Source organism: Chlorocebus sabaeus, chromosome 18 (assembly GCF_047675955.1).
Source record: "Chlorocebus sabaeus isolate Y175 chromosome 18, mChlSab1.0.hap1, whole genome shotgun sequence".
Classification (NCBI taxonomy): Eukaryota; Metazoa; Chordata; class Mammalia; order Primates; family Cercopithecidae; genus Chlorocebus; species Chlorocebus sabaeus.
Window position 1 is genome coordinate 25,246,230 of NC_132921.1, and position 22,748 is coordinate 25,268,977.

At 38.0% G+C, this 22,748-nt stretch overlaps 1 protein-coding gene across 17 annotated transcripts in view; it reads left to right on the forward strand.

Moving 5' to 3' along the window:
- The window catches only part of TCF4 (transcription factor 4), a 366,252-nt gene extending 344,016 nt beyond the window's left edge, over positions 1-22,236 (forward strand). For 11 of the 17 annotated variants that reach the window (XM_008014004.3, XM_008014010.3, XM_008013999.3 and 8 more), the window contains 5 exons: positions 11,006-11,141; positions 13,000-13,162; positions 16,575-16,804; positions 17,291-17,431; positions 17,643-22,236. In XM_008014004.3, the coding sequence (XP_008012195.3) occupies positions 11,006-11,141; positions 13,000-13,162; positions 16,575-16,804; positions 17,291-17,427 (666 nt within the window). In that variant the 3' untranslated portion in view covers positions 17,428-17,431; positions 17,643-22,236. The remainder of the gene's footprint in view (positions 1-11,005; positions 11,142-12,999; positions 13,163-16,574; positions 16,805-17,290; positions 17,432-17,642) is intronic. The other 6 variants (XM_073006280.1, XM_008014002.3, XM_008014000.3 and 3 more) reach the window with 1 other exon arrangement.
- The last annotated feature ends 512 nt before the right edge of the window (positions 22,237-22,748 follow it).

Sequence of the window (22,748 nt, forward strand, 5' to 3'; positions counted from 1 at the left end):
TTTAAAAACAAAAACAGAAAATAAAGGCTCATGCATCCAAATGGAAATAAGAAAATTGCCTGATGATACCAGCTCTTGCAGCTTGCCAGCCAGGGCTGCACTGGGGGAAAAACCCCTCCACAGCACGGCAGCTCCAGCAATTGGCTCGAATATTTCACATGAGAGTCCACAGGAAGAGTGAGCTTTCATGTATATTTTTTACATCCAAATTAAGTTAACTCATGGAATTTTCCACCCTTAGGAATTAAAGTAGCAACTCATGAAGTAATTCAGTTATGTCATTCATACCAAAACAGAAAATACTGGAGCAACTTGGCACCGTTTAAAAGCCAAGATTAGGCCTTGGCCATTTTATATTTTTTCACATTCCATGGCCGTTGTGTTATTTTAACTTTTATTGTGGCTGTAAATTTTTCAAATCAAAAGTATCTTAATTGCTTAGAAAACAGAAGTCGAAAATGGGTTCATAGTAAGAAGAGGGTTTAGGCAAAGCAGCTTTAGGAGTGAGAACTGAAAAAAAGCTGTAGCATTACATGTTCTGTAATGTGAGGGTTCTACCTAATTGGTTGACATTCACAGTTATGCATAATTATAGCTTCCTCTAAATCCATAAATCATCTTAGAACTATAAAGTTGAGTTTAACCAAAAGATCTGTCCAATATTAGTTAAATGACATCTTTGGGGGAACATTGTCCTGATACAACAGCCACATTCATTTTAAAGCGGTTAATTGGACACATTGTCAAAAACCACGGTATTGAGTTTCCACATTTTAATTTCACATTTGCCTTCTCTGTGGCTTCTGCACACGGATGGGTCTCTTTTGGAGCTGGAAGTGTGTGAAAGTTATTGGAGAATGGTAGTCTCTGGGTAATGTTTCTGTAAGCTGCCCAAAATTTTCCCCCTGTAGTCTAGATGGGAAACAGCTGGTTTTTGTTTAAAAAGCTGTTTTGCAAAATGTCTAAATCTTGAGATATAGAACTGAGGTCACCATTAAAGCAGGTGCTTAAGAGCAAGTGAGAAAGACTCCAGGGGCCGGCTGGCTCTGGAATCTTCTGCAGGGCATTTCCTATTAGAAGAAAAAGTGTTGAAGTTTGCTCCTTTATTTAGGACACAGCTATAAGTATTATAAGTAAGTGCACAAGCAATACTACTAGAAATTGAGTAGTTTTGAACATAGCCAGCCCTCAAATGAATAATTAGCTCAGTATGAAAGGAACTAAAATGGTCATTTTTCTCACAGGGCTTCAAGATACAAGAGCCCAAGGCTCTAGTCTCCTTGGGAGATTATAAGTGTTTGAATTTTCTCTTTAAACACACCAACAGTAAAAGAACTACTATTTCAAATAAGCAGTACCATAACTGACTATATCTTCCAAGGTTTTGGATGCAATTGAAGGGAAAGGGGGAAAAGAGACCCAACTTGGCAAGACCCATATTGAAGCAGTTTGGAAAAAAAGCAAAGCAGAAAGCATGTGGAACCACTAAAGGCCAGTGCACGTCAGGTATCCACCAGTCTGAAGATGAAAGGAAATAAGCCTCCTCCCCTGGGAGCTGGAGGTTATTAGCAGCTGTTTATCCAGTCAGGAATAGAGATTAACATTGTATTTTTTTTTTTAAGAACTAGAAGAAAATTTGTTTGGGAAGTTGGCTTTTCATATCAAGTCACTGTGCCTTGCCAAAAAAAACTTCCTTTCTCAGAACTCATGTACAGGCATTGAGCAATGTTATGATTCTCTGAAAAACTCTGGATTACCAAAAAGTCTTTCTCCATCAAATAGAACAGAAAAGGGCAGAGAAATGGGTGGACGTTTGCCATTGACACATTGCAGTTGTATTCTTTACCATGTGAAATTAGCTGTTTGGTCTATTACCTGTTCTCCTACCTGACTCTAAATGGGACACTCTGCCTTCTACCTCTCACACACCCTCACAACTTAATCATTGCCACTCTAACGTGCACACGATGCGTTCTGCATATACCTACTGCTTGTAAAAAGACCTTTCATGAGATATTGGGGAAGCTACTTAGTACTCTGGGTGCTTTATTCTCAAAACAAAAAAAAAAAGAGTTGGATATTGGTATTTTCCCCCTGATTTAATGCTACTCTTAATGTCATTTTCTTTTATTAAATCCTTTCTTCTGCTTTTGATCTTATTTATAGCAGAGCCACTAGTCATATGGAAACTATTATTGTATAGCTGGGAGATGAAAGACTTCATGGCAATTAAATAAGAGTGAATCATTTGGGCCAATAATACACACATACAGTGAGGTATCATTTGTGTCCAAAATGCCCTGTGTTGTTCACTTTGTAGCAAAGCCATTGAGCTTCACAAAGGACTTTACAAAAATCTGCTTTTTGTCAGAAATATGTAGTCTGACAATATGAAAACACATGTTAACACACAGTCCTTTGCTGCTTGCTTCTTCACACATACCCAGTATCTAAATCATGCCACTTATTGATGTAAAATGAAATTTTCTCTTAAGGTTGGGATGTTACTTAATTGTGTTAAGCATCAGCTCTTAAAAAATATATTTGGATAAGCTGTATCAAAATTCTACCCATCTACTCAAAACCTGCTTAAAATACCATGTTCTTCTTCAAGTAGTCCCTGGTTTCCCAAACGGGTATGACTTCATCATTTTTTAAAACCCTACATGACCTTGTACTCTTTTATGACATTCATCATATTTTGCCTTGTATAGTAATTATATTATCCCACCATTAAAATTTCAGTGTCTGGGCCAGGCGCAGTGGTTCACACCTATAATCCCAGCACTTTGGGAGGCCGAGGTGGGAGGATCACAAGTTCAGGAGTTCGAGACCAACCTGGCCAACATGGTGAAACCCCGCCTCTACTAAAAATACAAAAATTAGCTGGGCGTGATGGTACATGCCTGTAATCCCAGCTACTGGGGAGACTGAGGCAGGAGAATCTCTTGAACCTAGGAGGCGGAGGTTGCAGTGAGCCAAGATCATGCCACTGCACTCCTTTCTGGGTGACAAAGCAAGACTCCATCTTAAAAAAGAAAAAAAAAAAAATCAGTGCCTGCAAAGTCATAGACGTGTCTGTCTTTTATTATTTTTCCCTGCAAATGCCCATGTAGTGTCTTGCATATAGTACACTTTCATAAGGTGCTTGTCAAATTAAGTGAAATGTTTATTATTTGATAGAAACATGCTAAATGTATATTTGACAATATGAAAGGCCTTAGATTTCAGACATAGTCTCACAGATCCATAAAATGTGTGTCATAATTTACTAAGCATCTAATTGCACATTGTACTATTACACTCCTGTGCAGTGACCTGTGCAGTTCCTGTCCTTGAGATGGGATGCTCACAAATGGAGACAAGTATAGGCTTCACGAATGGCAGCAAAACAAACTTATTGAAGTTTATGCCCTGCACCTTTCAACAATGACCTTGAATGTGTTTTAAGGGTGGTGTCTGTAATGCATAGTGAGCTCAGTGAGGTGACAAGAAAGTAGTGATTTCTGGAGAACCACTCAGCCCAGAAGGGTCAGAGAGTAAGGGGATCTGTGGAGCTTTAATAAAAGAGAAGCAGTTGGTGAGTTGGGGAAAAAACCAGCCCAGCAGACAGAGCAGGGAGGGCTTTGCTCAAGCCTTAGTGATGTGGGCATCAACCCAGCAGATGAGAGGCCATGCGTAGGTAATTGAACAATGATAGTGAGGAATTTAAAAATAGGAGGGAACTGCATTGGTCCTGGGAGTCTAGGTGAAGGATGCATTGGCACAAGGTGGACCTCTTAGACTGAATCCATGCAGCAGGCAAGAGCCAGGCTGAAGCCTTAATATTGCAAGGGATCAACTGATGGAGAGAGAATATTGCATTTAAAAGATGAGTATTTAGAAAGTGATGGGGAAGAAATGGTTCGTTAGTTTAGGTGAACTTCTTTACACTTCTGCTCTCTTTCCAAATATATTACAATAAGCATGTGTTACTTGAATAACAAGAAAAGCATTTAAAAAATAAAGGCCAGTTGGTAATGGCAAATCCCTAGGGCTCCTTAGGTATGGGTCGCCTGGACTGGCTGAAAAGTGTGTGGAGGTGAGCAGCATGACTGTGCACTCTCACAGGTGTGCTTGCACTTCAGGCATTCAGAATTCCAAGTGTAAATCAAGTGTCCAGTTGTCTTTTCCTTTAAACAGAAGCTGTTTACACATAATTGCTAGACTTCCCCATACTCTCTGTGCTAGATATGTTTGGTTCACTAGGATGGATTAACTTTAGTTCCATACCACCTACTTACTAGCCTGCTACGTGGAGCAAGGAAGACACAGAGGAATGGGCTCTGTTAATCTCCTGCCACTGTCCCCCTGGGTGAGCTCTATCCAGTTATGGTTTCCACTATAGGAAAATGATGTTGAGAATTGAGGGTGTGGGGTGGAGATACAGAAAAGATCAATGAAACAGTTTTAATAGATGGAACGTGTGAGTTACTACAAGAAAGATGAACTGAGGTCGGCTCACATCCATTTGCATTTCTTGAACTATATCACAGAATAATTCATTTAACCATTTTGGTGAACATCCAGGGGAGTTTGAGCCCAGCTGATCGCATGATAGGCAAGCACTGCCAAGGTCAGGATCATTTAGCTCATGTTTAAATCCTCTTGAAAATTATTTTATTATCTGGAGAATAAGTACTAAATAAATCTCCAAGAATTACACAATAAGGAATTACCTTACATTTCATACAGAACATAAGTGAAGCTATGATGTTTCTGGAAAACAATGTAGGTGTTCTCAAGACAGTTACGAAATCTTCTCCCAACAAACATGTTAAGAATCAAATAAAAATCCAAACAAAAGAATTGAATCCAGATCTGATGTAAATGAAAAGTCTCTTAAAGGTTTAATCACATGTACTAAAGAAAAATAATCTGATAATTTTTTAAACTGAGAAATATGGAAATTATGTTTGTGGTTGGAGTGTCCCAGATGTGAGCTCTTTCTCCCACAACAGGTGGTTATTAGAGGTAGGTCTTGTTTCCTGCAGAGCCTCTGTGCCTCTAGTGTTGTTCCTCACAGTATCTGTCTACTGCTGCCATTCCATGAACTTCCAAGTTCCCATCTGTGAGCCATTAAAGAAGTTTGCATGGCCACCTCCCACCTCTTTAAAAGATGCACTTTTGTACTAAATGGTGTTTTGCACTTTTGAGAAAATAAGTTTGCTTTCCTCTAATATGACAGAGGTCTGGCAAGATAATTGTAACTGAAATCTAGTACTCTACGACTGTCATGTATAATTGATATTTCATGGGGAGATTACAGTTCAGACACCAAAACTGTTTTCTGTATCAATGGGTTTCTAATTACAGTGAAAACACATCAGCTTTTCTTTTGTGTTAATGGAAAAACAAGACCGAAAAGTAACAGTAAGTCACAGTCACCAGGACTTCTGTCTTTGTCCCATTTTGTTGTTCTTCTTTCTAAAAACAAACAAACAAAAAAATGTCCAAAATTGGAAACCAGATGTCATTAACAGCAAACTTTAATTTTGATGTACCAAAATGTTTATAATAGTATATCCAGTTTTGTGTCATCATCACTTGGTCTAGAAACTGTGACAAGTTTCCTAAAGTTCCCATTCTTTACTCTTTTAGAAGGATTATGGTAGAATAGAAGTGACTGAGGTCTGAAAGCCTGTTTTGAAGCAGTTATCTCTGGAGATAACATTAACTAGGATTGAATAACTGCCAAATGAAATTTAATACATTTTCCCATCCATGAAATAGGCCTCTTAAATACAACAGAATAATTACTTTCACAATACTCCCTGGAAACAAAGAGAGCAAAAATATTGAATGTCTTTTTTGTTTGTGGTGTTTGTTGTTAGCTAGAGGATAAGGACAAGGATATTTACCACAATGCTGAATGCATCTCCATATAAAAACAGCCTTGCCAACAACCACCTAATTTGAATCTGCATGTCTTTTAAATCTGTTTATGTTGGAGGGATCGTGGCAAATATTAAATTTTATAATTTAGTTAGACATCTTGGCCTTGGCCTGAGTTAATGAACTATGATTTCCCCCTACAATAAAGAAAATGGAAATGATTTTCCTATATCTGTATATATATGTGTATATATATATGTCATATGCTTGTACCTAGGTGTGTATGTGCATGTATGGACACACACACACACACACACACACACGTGCGCTGTTTTAAAACAAAAGCTCTGGTAAATAAACCCCTCTTGCCCCCTAACTCTGCTCCCCTTTCCTATATAATTGTTCAGTGTTGTAAGTTTTCTGAGTTCAAAATCTGTTTTAGATCTCTAACTAAACATCTAAAGTTAGATCTTAAGTCACTTCACCATTCTTGACCTTAGCTTTCTTTGTAAAATGAAGAGTCTGACCTAACTGATATATAACGAAGGTCCTCTAAGCCCTTGATGTCTAAGTTCTATGATTTAAAAGTGCTTCTATCAGTTTATCAAGCCCTTTCTTGGAAACTAAGGTTATTTAAAATTATATGGTGCTTACATGATTCAAAATAATAATTGCATATCTAATGACATTTAATTATATCCAATGACAAATTCACACAGGAGAATTTAAATAGATGTGTTGGAATTTGAGTATAATTTGACCTAATATACAGTGTAACTCAGATATTTACACCTACATGTACCAGCCAAAATGTGGACAGGACAGGCCAAGCTGGCTGTGTTTGGACTACATGATCTTGTCTCCCCTTCCTCCTTTGTAGCTCTCTGGACCAGGAAAATGTCTGTCATTAAGGTGGCCCATTCATAGGATGACCTATGTCTGCTTCAAAGTGAGCTGGGCCATCCAATGATCTTGGCATTCTAAGCTTAGAAATACGAAGACAAAGAGGAAATCAGCAGCAGGTACAGAACCAGAAGGAATGCACCACGAGGTATCATGAAGAATGAGTCCAATATGTCCTCATGAGAGAGCAGAAGCCGAAGAGAAGCAGTGGTGCCCCCAGAGAGAGGAAAGAGGCTGAATAGCCCAGCAGAGGCAAGGAGTGGCATTCGGTTCCCAAGAGCTCTCTGAGTCTAAAACCTAAGCTACAGAAAACTCTTTATGATAAATCTCCTTTTATTTGAACAATCTCAAATAGGTTTCTCTTCCTTACTATTAAAACTGCCCCACTAAATTGATCAGTGTACAAAAATCCGCCCAAGAATCATTATGAGTTCCACAAAAACCAGGACCACATCTGAGTTATTTCTCATTCTGTCCCCAGTATCTCACAAAGTGACAGGCATGGGCTAGATTAGCAAATGTTTGTTGAATTAGTAAATGCATGCTCTGATCAATCAATGAATAATCATTGAATAATTTTTAAATTTCACTTCTTTTAGCATAGCTGTCACTAAAACTGCATTATACATGAGTATGGGAAGATTCACATTTACAATGAGTATTAATTAACTTTTCATAAGCTGGCTTTTAACTTTAGACTACTGTTATCTCTATGAAAAGGTTATCAAAATAGGGCTTTAACGAAGTAGAGATTTTCTAAAAGTAGGGACCAAATGTCATTCTTAGCATTGACTTGCAGGAATCTCCTTTTTCCTAGTCACATTGTGACGTATTGAAGTTCAGAATGCCAAGATCATTGGATGGCCCAGCTCAATTTGAAGCAGACATGGGTCATCCTATGAATGGGCCACCTTAATGCCAGTGGACAATCCCTGACCTTTGTATATACAGAGAACAGTGTGGGTTTCTCCATCTACTTCTGTGTTATTCTAGTGATGGATTTGTGCTGACCATCCACCGTGTTTCTTCCCTTGTCTCTCATGTGACCAGAAATAATGTTTCTGAAGGAGAAGTAAACAGGGTTAGAACATGCCATCTGTGGCCAAGGAAACAAGCAAGGCCAAGCCAATTCTTCAAATTGGAATACCATTCCACAGCCACGGGCAATGGAATTGATCCTATCCTGGAGATCAAGCTCATTATTACATGGCTCTGGACCTATCCGAGGTCATTCACATGACCTGGAATAGACACAGTTACAAGGGAAGTCTTAAAACATCACGACAGATTAGCCGGGTGTGGTGGTGGGCACCTGTAATTCCAGTTATTTGGGAGGCTAAGGCAGGAGAATCGCTTGAACCTGGGAGGCAGAGGCTCCAGCCTGGACGACAGAGCGAGACTGTCTCAAAAAAAAAAAAAGAAATTTAAATTTTAAAAAACAAAAACATCAGAACAACTTTGTCTCTATCATTCTTTATGGAAAATGATTGGTATTGAGATGATCTAACATGATCTATAGAAAATAGATGGAGTTAGGTAACATATGGGCCTAAAATCCAAACAAAAATGTAGTTGGAACAACTATATCCTCAAATATATTTATAATATTTAAGAGTTTACAGTCATTGTATAGAAGAAAGATTTAAAATTAAATAGATTTTAACAAAACAGAGACAAAGATCACCGTAAGTGAAGATAGCCTGAGTTTTGAGGGTTCTTGAACTACACAGGCTATTCTTTCTATATAACATGCAAGTATTTTTGGTCAAAACACACGATTCTGTCTGCAGTTATTATGTACCTGTTATATACCAGTTGTCATGTATGATTGCGTGGGTTCTCTTTTCCTCTTTTAAGAACTTACCTCAATGTGATCTAGAGGAAAAAAATTTCAAGATCAATAACTGAATATATTTTAAGTAAAAAGCAAAACATTAACCTTAAGATATGTCACAGATGCTTGCAATAAGTCTTAAGAGTGTTAATGATTCTGAAATAGGAGTATACTTCTCCTCTATGCTCAAATCTGTGGTTACTTTCAGTGATTTTGACTTAGAGTCATCCTTTGTGGAAATTCAAGAAATTACATCCATTGGGAACATAAATAAATATGAATCAGCACAAAGAATTATTTAGATATTGATTGACAGACATAAAGAGCCACCATTTGATCAAGGCCTGTAAAAATTCATGCTTACAAGTTGACATCTTAGATTGAAAGGATAATCATTGATTGAATCCATTTTCTAATGCATGAATATAAAAACAGCAAATCAAAACCTCAATGGAAAATAGCTATCACTCTTCTGAATAAAAATTAAAATATATAGGAGAGTCAGTTACAAATGGTTGCAGGAGCAGGTGGGCGTGGTCTGCCTGTAGACTGAAGCAGACTTCAGTCACAGAGAAAAGGAGTGGTGTGGCAGGCAACAGGGTTGAATATGTTTTTTTTGAAAAAGATCTGTACTTAATGCCATAGAGCTCTAGGATCAGTGAGTGAAATCTACAAAGAGGCCAATTTGTGGTAAAAATGGAATGGGCTGCTTTGGGAGATACCAGTCTCAGTACATTTGAAGCACTCCATAAAGGCCACATAACCACCATTCAGAAAGTTCTGTATTGCGACACAGGCACCGGGCAGCAGTGCTGGACTTCCCACCTCTCTCTGCTGAAACACTTCTTGATACTTCCTGATGCTCATAAGCCTCAAGTCTTTTCCTATTGCTGTATTTTGAATCAAACAATATGATTTATGATTTAAATCATAAATTTTCCACCCAAAATTTAAAAAAAATATTTTGGAGTGCATATATACACACACACACACACACACCACACACATACACATGAATATAAAAATGGCGTATTTCAGGATCACTTACTTAAATATATTTTCAGTAAAAAGCAAAATATTGTAGGCGATACTTACAATACATACCTGCCTTTAAATAGCATGTGTTTATTAGGTCCCGTGAATTTGATTGTTGTTGGTTCAGATTCTTATTATTGATACATTCTTTGGAAATACCCTTTTAAAATATTTTGGTAACAAAAAAGTGAAGATTCTCCTTTCTGGTTTCATATTTTTGACTGGAAAAAAAAAACCTGATTCATAGCAGTATAAATGTATGGTTAATTTTTTGTGTTTTAGACCCACCGTCCTGTGTAAATGCTTACTTAACCATAGGCTAAGAAAATACTTGGAAATAGAAAAGAAAATGTGAACTACTCATTGTCCTCTTAGTTTATAAATGCTTAATGTTTTTGCTTGAAGGCATATGCTGTAAAGTAGGCAGTTGCTGTCTCAGTGCTGCAAGTTCAGTGTCTCTGGACCCTAGAGTAGATAGCAGTAGTTAATAAAAAGCTCAGCAGTATTTTTTTAATCAAGTAATCATGCTGTACTCTATAATTTTATTTTTGGAAGCATCGAGAGTATTTACAATATGGTGTCTTTCTAGGATCAGAATAGTGAGGGAAAAAATGGAAAAATGTCCAAACATCCTTGCATGGCAATGATGGCATTACTGGTGTGTTTAATAAAACCTTTATTGGTACATTTTCCGGTGTGGTGGCATTGGCAGAAACCATCCCCCTTTGGATTTGAAACTCAGCAGCTGATGAAATACAGTAAACATTAATTTGGAATGGGCTGCCAGTTTTGGAAAGCCAGGTGACATTTTATTATATTTGTACCAAGCAGAGGCTGTGTCCCATACTGCTGTAGCTTCCGCTGTCAGAGGCTTAGCTGGCATTATGGAAAAAAAAAATGGCAGGCCTGAGAATCTTATCCCCTGAAATGAAAGTCGAATGCCAAATTGAAATTCCTGTAGGATTTCCGATAGCAATGGGGGAATTGAGAAGCCCACAATTAAGCATATGGGCATTAAGATAATTGTCAGATCTGTTGGCGGACATGATAGAAGACAGATGGGTACGAATCAGTGCGCTCCACTGCAGCACCCTGGGAGACAATTTGACGTTTTACCTGCCTGAGCTACTCTGCCATATTTGTCACTGAATGTACAGCACGGCGTCTTACTGAGTGTTAAGTGTTTTCGCCGGGAACTATAGGTGCATGTGCGGTCCTTCAGCGCCCTCTAGTGAAATGCGTTTGGGAGTATGGTTTTTGAAAAGCCAGCCTGCTTTCATCAGGTCCTCGTGGCCTCTGGAAATAGCAGTCACACCTCTGGTTCCTGCTCACCTCTCTGGTTCCTCTCACCCCTTTCAGGTGGGCACCCATCGTGAAGATGGTGTGGCCCTGAGAGGCAGCCATTCTCTTCTGCCAAACCAGGTTCCAGTCCCACAGCTTCCTGTCCAGTCTGCGACTTCCCCTGACCTGAACCCACCCCAGGACCCTTACAGAGGTACGTTGGCCTCACCAGGGCACTTGTGACCTCACTTTCACAATAGGCCCAGTATCGATACCCAGCCTCTTGATGTTCATCCCTCAAGAAGCACTGGCAGAAACCCAAGAATCAAATTGGGCACAAAAATGGTAAGGAAATGGGAAAGTATTTAGAACTTTGCCCGCTAATCATGTTTCTCCAGGGACTGTTTTCCTCAAACATCCTCTGAAATCCTGGTGCTTTATCAGCCAGGAATGAGGCCACAGACTGATGAGAGGAAATTTTATTTTAGCTATTTCCACATTTTTCTCATTCAGGTCCTCTAATGTGGTTAGTTGTGGCCTGAAAATGATATTTCCAAATGAATAGGAAGGAAGGAAATTGTTGTTGTTGTTTCAGATGGAAGGAAATATAGGTGCATTTAAAAAATGGAGCTTGGTTGCAGTTGCATGATTTTCGCTCTTGAGTCATCTAGCCCTCTAATGATTGCCTCATAGCAGTGACTGTGAGCAGCTTTTCATGACCCCAGGAAGTTAGGCTATTATTGGCCAGCTGACTAGGAGTCACTTAGATAACATCTTCTAGTCCCTTCACGTTTAATATAAAAATGATAACATTGCCACAGGAATACATGTGGGCCTTTTTTCAACTGTTCAACATTGTACAGATCTGAGTGTCAATTTTATGTATGGGTATGTCTGCCCATTTTATATGAATAGTATGATTTTATGGACTTTTTTGAGACAGAGCTTCACTCTGTTGCCCAGGCTGGAGTACAGTGGTGCAATCTCAGCTCACTGCAACCTCCACCTCCCAGGTTCAAGCAGTTCTGCCTCAGCCTCCCAGGTAGCTTGGATTACAGACATGCATCACCATGCCCGGCTATTTTTCATATTTTTAGTAGAGACAGTGTTTCACCATGTTGGCCAGGCTGGTCTTGAACTCCTGACCTCAAGTGATATATGTGCCTCAGCCTCCCGAAGTGCTGGGATTACAGGCGTGAGCCACTGCACCTGGCCAGGACCTTTCTAATCAAGAGCCTTTGGGTTTTGTCCTCTTTGTCCGAAATCTGTACTTCTCAGACTGCACATAAGCACGACCTGAGGATCTTGTTAAAATGCAGATTCTGCTTCAGTAGGTCTGGGATTGTCCATTTCTAATGGGCTCACAGGTGATGAGGCCACATGGACCAAAGTTTGAGTGGCAAGGTTCTAGAATACACAGATTACAAATAAGGGGGAATACTTGACAAATACAGTTCTACCTTTAAAAAAATTATTCCATTAGGATCGTGTTTTAAAATGCAGTGTGACTTGGAAAGTTGAGCAATGATAAAGCTAGAAATTTCTAAAATGAGTAGCAAACTGCCTTCCATATGTACCATTTTAAAATGCTGATTACTCCTTGAGAATAAGAGAAGCCTAATTTCAGAATATCATTAGGGTACCTATTGAAGTCTTGACTGCACATATTTAGCATACTCCCTGGGAATTATATTTTAAGGACATTTTCCTATTAAATCATTGCATATGGAAGAAACTCAATATAATAGCTGATATTTACTTGGGTTCTTAATCAGAACATTGGCTGTGTGATTTTCATGATTATGATTTTCATTGCAATTAAGTTGATGTTTTGTAGACAGTGAAATTACCATCTCCTCCAAAAGATTGCAAAATAGAATTTAACCTTAGAGCCAATGCAGGGAAAACTTGTTTCTGCAGGTGCATTTTTTGAAACTTCAACAGATAGCAGGAAAAAAAAAAGTGACAGAAGGATCACAGTTCAGCAGTATGAATTGTCTGCTGGCAGCCTTGCAATCTGGTGTGCAGTGAGATTTTGGTGTACATATCACCTGATTTCTCTTTTTCTGTAGGCATGCCACCAGGACTACAGGGGCAGAGTGTCTCCTCTGGCAGCTCTGAGATCAAATCCGACGACGAGGGCGATGAGAACCTGCAAGACACGAAATCTTCGGAGGACAAGAAATTAGATGACGACAAGAAGGATATCAAATCAATTACTAGGTCAAGATCTAGGTAACAGTATATAATACTGTCGCTTCATTTAATTCCTTTATTGGACTTTGATGAAGTGAACAGAACGGGAAGAAACTATTCAGTTTTTTCCTGGCAGGTAGATTTACAGCTGAAAAGAAAATTAAAGGCCTACTCTAGAAGTACTAAAAGTATCGTTTAAGATACCTGTACTCTAGTGGAGCCTAAAATGTTTTGGCATTTATGAATCTGGACCCAATGCTAATGACACACAGTGAAAACAATTTGTATCTGATTCAAGTACAGTTTATTTTTAAAACTCTACTTATTCTACAAATTTGGTCAGAAATGTTGTGTCTATAATATTTCTAAAAAGAGATTGTAGCCGTGTTAAAAACTCAATTGATGTATGTGCCAACTATAACTCTTTTCTTACCTCTAAAGTGAGAAAATACTGATTTCCTAGATTTATCCTAAACATGCAGATGTGTATGAGTAATACCTAAATTGCTAATGGTTTTTCCTCCTGGACACTCTTTTCTGCAGAAAACACAACTGCAGGAAAATAGCTTCTGTCTGGTTTTCTTAAATATCTGCTATCTTTAAATTCGAATCTATATCTCCTTGAACTTGAATCTGGTAATCAGATGGTGTTTGAATACCAGCACCCATGTACTTTACCTCAATTCCCTTGGGTTGTTTTTATTCACAAATTCAACCAATTGTCCTAAGACAACAACTTTCCATCTAAAGGCTGTGGTTCTCAAGGTTCTATTTGGAATCTTTTGTGAATGAAGAACATGCTGCCTCTTTACGTTACCTTCGTAATTATTTAGATGAATTCCATGTTCTGCCAGAAGTTTAAAAATGCCAAATGCTTCTAGATAACCCCTTTCCTTCCCCATTATTTTCTGATTCTTGGCCACTTTGGCAAGAAATCCCAAGGAGGGAATTTCATACCTTTAATAACTTCTGTGTTAGACCAGTCAGTTCTTGATAATTTAACTTACTGTGGCCAAACTTATGCATGTTAATGGATCCTTTGAAGTTTCAGAACAACATTTTCACTCGTTGCTGAGAACCTTCTTATTTAAAAAGGTCACTCTTATGACATTTACTTCTGTATGCCTCCAAAACTGTATTACAAGGCAGTGCCTTTCAAATCTAGGCAGTTTTATTTGCATAACCAGTTTATTTATAAGTGAATAACCAATTCTAATTGGTTATTGGCCTGAAAACATTTGGAAGAAAAGTTCCCATTTTCCAGTCTCCTTTGTGTAAGGTGTGGCACATGTTGGATGTATAAAAATATCACCCAAATGCTTAGCTTCCGGACAGGCCTGGCAGAGACTGTTTTCTTTGGCTTTTTACAGCCTATTTGCATAGTAGAATATAGGAGTGAATTAATTGTTACTTGATTTCCTTGGCACTGGCAGCAGTCGGGGATGAGGGCAGAGGACGGATCGGTAGAAGGCAGAGAAAGAGGGCCTTTTCCAGTGGATTCAGTTGAGTTGCCTGTTTACCATACACACCTGTGGTAGACAGTGCCTTCTGGAAAGGCACTTATGCTATGGAGAGAGAGGAGCCTGGTTTTACAGCATCCTTCTGTGGTGTCATCCTCCTTGCCCCTAACTTTTCTCCTTCACCCAAGTGTTCTTGACTCGTGCATCATCTTTATGTGTAATGTGTACTTGCAACCCAGGAATACCACTCTCACTTTTGATTGATTGGAGCTTCTCAAGTGTCATTGGTCCTTATTGCCACTTGGAAGTTACCCAGAGATTCTCCAAAATGGAAGACCAGAGTCACAAATTTTAAACCAGCATTCATTAAGTATACATTGAATTGACTAGATAATTTCCCACATCTTCCAACTCCAAAATGTTGTGATTAATCATCTTTATTCTGTGAACATTTCTGATGTGTGAAATTACCCTGTAGGTTGTTAGTCACTTCCATGGAGTTTCTTGTGATGGGAAGTCTACTGATGTTCAGTGAAGTTTGTTTCATTTTTTGTATCTCTCATAAGCCCCCCGAAAATCCTCACTTAACGTTTATTCATAATAGTCATTCGGAACTTTGTAGCACATGCCGTTCTGCCTTCTTGAGACAAGACATCGTGCACATCTCTCTTTTTTACATGATAGCTCTTGGAATATTTGAGCCGTGCTGCCGTGAAGGTTTCCTCATATGATATGCTTTCCAGGTGGCTCATCATCCTCTTTGCCTTCCATTCAGAAGTTTCTAATTTGTCACTGTGACACCCAGAAATGGACAGAACCAATCTTATCTTTTCAGACTATTCTGGGCTCAGCCATGTCTTTGTTATGAATCATGGAATATTTTCGTTTTCACAATCAGAAATTAGCTTTTGGCCTTTTTTTTTTTTTTTTTTTTTTGGTAAGAGACAGAGTCTGGCTCTGTTGCCCAGGCTGGAGTGCAGCCTTATCACAGCTCACTACAGCCTCCACCTACTAGATTCAAGTGAGCCTCCCACCTCAGCCTCCTGAGTAGCTGAGACTACCGGTGTGCATCGCTGTGCCCAGCTAATTTTTTTTATTTTTTATAGAGAAGAGGTCTCACTATATTGTCCAGGCTGGGATTATAGGCATAAGCCACTGCACCCAGCTTTCTGGCTTCATTTTTGACTCACAATGAGGTCATGATCATTCATAAGCTGTAGGTGTTTGGTTTTTTTAATCATTTTGCATGGCTGATATCAATTCAGGTTTCCCAAACTTGTTCTGGGGATCATAAACATTTATAAGATTAAAGACCATGGAAGTCATGTTTTCCTAACCTTTTATTTCATACATAGAGAAAATGAGAATTACATAGTGGGTTGACCAGGCCTTCAAAGCAAGGTAATGGGGATACCTGGATGAAAGCCTCGCTGTCTTCACTCCCACTGCTCTGGTGTCTTACATATAGGCCTTTCTTCTTACTCCTGTTAAGCTGCCTTGTATTTTTTTGACCTATCAAAATCATTTTTCAATTACTTGTTTCCCCTAGGTTTCAGATGTCACGGTATGAAAGGTTTTCTCTATATTAAAAAAATGAAGTATAAACATAAAGTCTTTTTGAAGCATGGTTATGCAGCATATGCTAAGCGTAAGTTGGTGAACGCCTGCTTTGCAGAGTGTAACCCCATTGAATAAAAAAAGCTTTGTTTCTCCTTTCTGCCCCCCGTATCAGTATGGGCACACTCCACACTCTAACTTTAATCTACGTCACTTTCAGCTGTTTGGTTTGGGTTTAATGTCTGCGAGAAAACCAAGTATCTTGTGTATTGTGAACTGTCACAGCCAAGTTGCAAGGTCCAGTGGATATAAAAATTCTGCCAAAGACGTGGCATAAGATGGAAAAGTTCCCTGAAAACTCTGGAAGAAAACAATGTAGACACCTTCTTTTTCCCCACACCATTAGAAAATGTTGCATCCCTTTTGTCCCACAGCAATAATGACGATGAGGACCTGACACCGGAGCAGAAGGCGGAGCGTGAGAAGGAGCGGAGAATGGCCAACAACGCCCGAGAGCGCCTGCGGGTCCGTGACATCAACGAGGCTTTCAAAGAGCTCGGCCGCATGGTGCAGCTCCACCTGAAGAGTGACAAGCCCCAGACCAAGCTCCTGATCCTCCACCAGGCGGTGGCGGTCATCCTCAGTCTGGAGCAGCAAGTCCGAGGTCAGTGCAGGCCGGCCTCCTTGCAGAACTCGTGAGGAGCTTGTGCCAGGCACAACTGAGATGGGCATGCCAGCCTTGAGCAGTGGCAGACAGTAGACCTTCAAGCGTCATTCCAAAGAATTGTTTCCATTGCAGACTGTGTCTAAATCCTTAAGTAAGGCAGCATCCTTTTCTCCTGTAATTAAGTTGTAGGATTCTTATAACTAAGATTATATTGCAACTTTCCCTATATCCTTTCAGTAATTGGAGCTTAGTTTATTTGCTTTACCAACCTTTGCTTACTGTAAAGTGGCTGTACACACTCACATGCAGTTCAGCTTTTACTAGTGACTGACCAAATGGATCGCCACAGTACGTAGTAACTGTTCCTTTTGTTCTGTAATATAAACACTGAGAAAAAGGTCAGACACGCAAGAAGAGTGCATTGCTGCCCTCTGCCAGAAGCCTCAGCATTAAACAAAGGTCCTGTGCTTTAATCCTCCACAGAAAGGAATCTGAATCCAAAAGCTGCATGTCTGAAAAGAAGGGAGGAAGAGAAGGTGTCCTCAGAGCCTCCCCCACTCTCCTTGGCCGGCCCACACCCTGGAATGGGAGACGCATCGAATCACATGGGACAGATGTAAAAGGGCAAGTTTGTTTTCAACATTTCTGAAACCGATCATTCGTAACTGTCACCAGTGTATCAGCTATAAAAGTGAATTTTACCCAAATTGACAGATACTTTCTTTCATGGAAAAAGAATTTAAAAAAAAAAAAAAAAAAAAAAAAAGAAGAAGCAGCACACTTCCTCTGTTACAAATATATTAATGAATTTTTTTTCTCTTTTTTCCTTTCTCAGGTCCAAGTTGCCACATTGCTTCATTAAAACAAGAGACCACTTCCTTAACAGCTGTATTATCTTAAACCCACATAAACACTTCTCCTTAACCCCCTTTTTTGTAATATAAGACAAGTCTGAGTAGTTATGAATCGCAGACGCAAGAGGTTTCAGCATTCCCAATTATCAAAAAACAGAAAAACAAAAAAAAGAAAGAAAAAAGTGCAACTTGAGGGACGACTTTCTTTAACATATCATTCAGAATGTGCAAAGCAGTATGTACAGGCTGAGACACAGCCCAGAGACTGAACGGCAATCTTTCCACACTGTGGAACAATGCATTTGTGCCTAAACTTCTTTTGGAAAAAAAAAAAATATAATTAATTTGTAAGTCTGAAAAAAAAATATTTAATTTAAAAAAAATTGTAAACTTGCAATAATGAAAAAGTGTACTTCTGAAGAAAACTACATGAACGTTTTTGTTGGTATTCAAGTCAGCTAGTGTTTATAATTACTGGATATTGAATTAGGGGAAGCTCGGCTGCCCTAGTAACAAAACCAGCAAACGTCCTGATGACAACGAAGTGATGACATTAGCCATTCCTTAGGGTAGGAGGAACAGATGGATCTTATAGACCTATGACAAATATATATATAAATATATATATAAATATATATTAAAAATTTAGTGACTATGGTAAGCTTTTGTTCATTTGTTTCAGACTTTTTTCTCCTGTAAAAAAATAGTACTGATTAACTTTTTTAAAAGAAAGATTTTACTGTAAATATGGATTTTTTTTTGTCTTATTTCTGTCCCTTTCCCTGGTTTGTTATCGTAACCTGTAGTGCCAACTCTGCTTCCAGAGGGGTAGTGCAGGATGAAATGCTGACCCTGATGTTGCTTCTCATTCATAAATAAGTAGAAAGTTGTTTCTCCAGTCTTTTGGGAACACAGGACTTAAAAGTCACATCATGTGTAGATATTACAAGCAGCATTACCAAGACATGGCAAAAAGAGTTTGTCTGAATTGTAATGTTGCATTTGTGACCCTATTCTGGGATTTTCAGAGGTACAAGGTTAGAATGCTACAATGTTACCACTGTGCCTTCCAATGTTTATATCATCGGAAACATAACATAATCAAAGTGGCTGTGATTTAACAAAATGATTAAAGTGTTACCTACCTGTGTAGCCGAAGTAGTGTGCAGTGAGGCGTTTCTGAATACATGGTCAGATTTTTGGAAAAAAACAAAAACAAAAAAAACAAGTAAAGTTCAAAAACCGTCAAATGAGAAAATTGCAAGTAGTGTGACAGAGCTGATTGATTTTGTTGCTTTCTTGATTTTTTTTTTTCAAAATGGGTTTACTAAAATGTAGATGACTTAACTGCCTCCTCCTTCATCTGAAAAATGCCAATATTCAATCATCATGCAGCATTATAACAAGCCTTATAAGTCCTAAAGCATTAAGTTGCACTTTTTTGAGGAGGGGTAGTGCAGTATTTCTCTGGCCAGTATGAATGAAGTTTATACTTACCATATTTGATAGAAACATAGATCAAGCTATGGCACAGCGACTCATCAGATAGCTAGCTTTGACGTCTGGGCACAATTGAACCAACTTCCATCGTGAATCTTTATAATGATTGACTTTGGTGTATAGTGCAGTAAACAAATAGTGCTCCTAGTTAAGTATTTGTCAGCATCCTTTTGTCTCTAACTCGTTTCTATTTTTACAGCCACACAATTCTTGGCATGTATTAAGAAAAAAAAATCCCTGTTCAAGTAGTTTTTCCACCTATCAGCACTGAGTAAATGCCATAAATCCATTGAAATGGTCTAAATGTTCCATCTGTTCTCCTGTTTTGCCAGTTATATAGTAATGAAATACATTTGTAAATTTTATGCAACAAATGGCAAACGTATCATTATTTTGAAATTGTGTATGTAAAAGTTATATTTTTACATGTAGACTCTTGTTATTATGTGTTTTAATACATTGTATCAGTTTTTGTTTTTTTTTAACTGTGTGGTTTAAAAAGAAGTCTCATTTAAATGAAATAGTGAGCTACAAGAATCAGAATTTTATGTTCATTTCTGAAAATGTAAGAACAAATAAGATAGTTACCACAAACCCATAAACATTTTGATTAGCTGTGTGTGTGTTGAAAAACTGTAAATATGTTCAGTAGCGATAAAACTAAAATAACTTTGATTTGTTGATAAGTTCCTAAAATGTGGAGGTGGATTAAAACCTTAGGAGAATAGCAGAAATCAAACTTCATGAAAAGTTATTTTGGGACTTTCCTGTGAAATGTATGAACAAAGAGGCTCAGAGAAGGGCATGGAAGACAATAATGTATACCTTCCCCTCCTCCCTGAATAATGAAAACCATGTGTACTTGTTCCCTCCGTATGTTAAAGATTTCCTTTTAGTGGTACATTCTGCACTCATTCTGTATAGTCTACCAAGGCGGGTATCCCTAGGAACAATATTATATAGGAAGCAGGTATACTCTGATCACATTCAGGATACGTGTACAGAAGAAAATATGGTGTTTACTCTTTAGGGAACTGGAAACACTCCCTGCATTGATGTACATTTTAAGAATGGCACTTTTGATACATGTTATCATAAAGGTGCTTAATAGAGCTGAATTAAAGTTTTTCAAATCTGTAAACAAAGCAAAAAAGTAAATTGTAGTCATTTGATTATTTTTTAAATTGGTGCTTTATATTTTGTTCTCACTCAGAGTAAAAGCTGCAATTTATTGTTCACCAGCTTTGATGTATTCATTACTCAGTAATGCAATACCTCTATTGTTGAATTCCCTTTGGAAATAAGTGAAAATTCTAATGGCCACCGGAAGCTGCTCGCTAGGTTTTGCTTGGTGGAGAAACACAATCTGCACCTACCCATATTAATTGGGTTGTATCCCCATTGAAAAAGAAAAAAGGGAATGTGGCCTTTTTAGTGTGTTTTTTATTGTTGTTGTTTTGTAATTATCAAACCCAGGTAAGATATTGGTATCCTGCACTGGATTTTCAAATGAAATTCAGCGGAAGACAGTTAAGATTAAAGTACTATACAAACATTTCAGAAGGGTCCATACTACACTCTATATGACAACACTTAGGCTGGGGATCTCTTTCAGAAACTCGGACTTTAAAAGCAACTTGGAACAGTTGATCCACCTCCACATTCAAGTAATTTATGAATATGCAGAATAGGGATCTGTTCATCTAGAAATTTTTACCATTTGTCTTCTGTGTAGCTGCAAGGAACACTAATGTTTATACAACTGTCAGTCCACCCAGTGGTGCAACTGGTTCTGATTCAGTCTTCCGATTCCTTTTTGTTTTTCACTTTTTCCTATTTCTGAGGTTTTTTGTTTTTGTTTTTGTTTTGTTTTGTTTTTTTGTTTTTTGTGATCTTGATTTTGATGAGGGGTTGGGGAGTGGGGAGGGAGTCGAACCAAGACTTGGAGTTAAGAGGATTTTCATCTTTTGCATCCAACAGGCAGAATATGATCTGTGTCCAAAAGTGAACTTGAGTCAGGAATGAATCAATTTCAGCATAAACAAGCACAAAAATTTAGTCTGCTGGCTGACTGGAAGCAAAAAAGTCAAGATGGAATATGATGAATTCCAACACAATGGGGCACCAAGGCCTTTAGGCCTCTCTTTTTATTTTGCTTTGGTTTTATTTGTTTTTCTTTAGAGACATGCTCTTTCTCATGGGACTTGAAGTGGACTCATCTTTGTGCAGTGCTGGTTTTGCCATACTCATTTCAAGTATTATAGACATACGTAATGGTGAAAATATATGAACTGTGGCCTTTTTCATTCTTGTTACTTGTGATGCAATTAAGTGAAGATAAGAAAAAAAAAAAAAAAAAAAAAAAAAAAAAGCAGAGATTTACCATGTATCAGTGCCTGGCTTTTTGTTATAAAGCTTTGTTTGTCTAGTGCTCTTTTGCTATAAAATAGACTGTAGTACACCCTAGTAGGAAAAAAAACTAAATTTAAAAATAAAAAATATATTTGGCTTATTTTTCGCAGGAGCAATCCTTTTATACCATGAATATTACAAAAAAAAATTGTCAGATTCTGAATATTTCTTCTTTGTAGATTTTTGGAATCATTATGAGTAAAAGTTTGTTACTTTATTTTACTATTTAAAAGATGTTATTTTACCATGTGTTACCAAGATGAAACTGTATGGGTAGCTTTTTTGTTTGTTTTTTGTTTTATTTTTGTTTTTGTTTTTTTAGTTGTAGGTCGCAGCGGGGAAATTTTTTGCGACTGTACACATAGCTGCAGCATTAAAAACTTAAAAAAATTGTTAAAAAAAAGAAAAAAAGGGAAAACATTTCAAAAAAAAAGATAAACAGTTACACCTTGTTTTCAATGTGTGGCTGAGTGCCTCGATTTTTTCATGTTTTTGGTGTATTTCTGATTTGTAGAAGTGTCCAAACAGGTTGTGTGCTGGAGTTCCTTCAAGACAAAAACAAACCCAGCTTGGTCAAGGCCATTACCTGTTTCCCATCTGTAGTTATTCGATGAAGTCATGTACATGACCGTTCTGTAGCAATAAATGTGCCATTTTTATAAACTGTTTCTGACACTTGTTTCATTTCATTTTGCATTGTCCATATAGCTATGATTCTCTTCTGTAAGTAAAACGCATCTATATTTCATTTTCCAAGTGTTGGAGGTATTGACAGCTTAACAAACAAAACATACAAAAAAAAATCACAAAACAAATTGAAAAGCAAAGCACATGATTGATCAAGGAAGAGATGCCCTTAATGAAAATGGAACAGGATGCATGCAAAACAAAAAGAAAACTGTCTAGAGGATTAACTAATTGAAGGAATATAATTAATGTGTGTGTAACACTGAAGCTATGCATTTGAAGAGCTCTGAACTGCACCAGTGTTTTCGGTTGTGCTGCAGGTTGCTAAGTCAAGTCAGCCTTAACCTTTTGCATCAGTTGGTCGGCTGTTTGGCAAAACAGTCTCAGCTAGATCTTTTCAGTCAAAAATCTAAGATGATTTATTTTGTATCGCTTTGTTAAAAGCTGAATATTGTTAACCACAGTTAATATTAACACTGTATTTATAC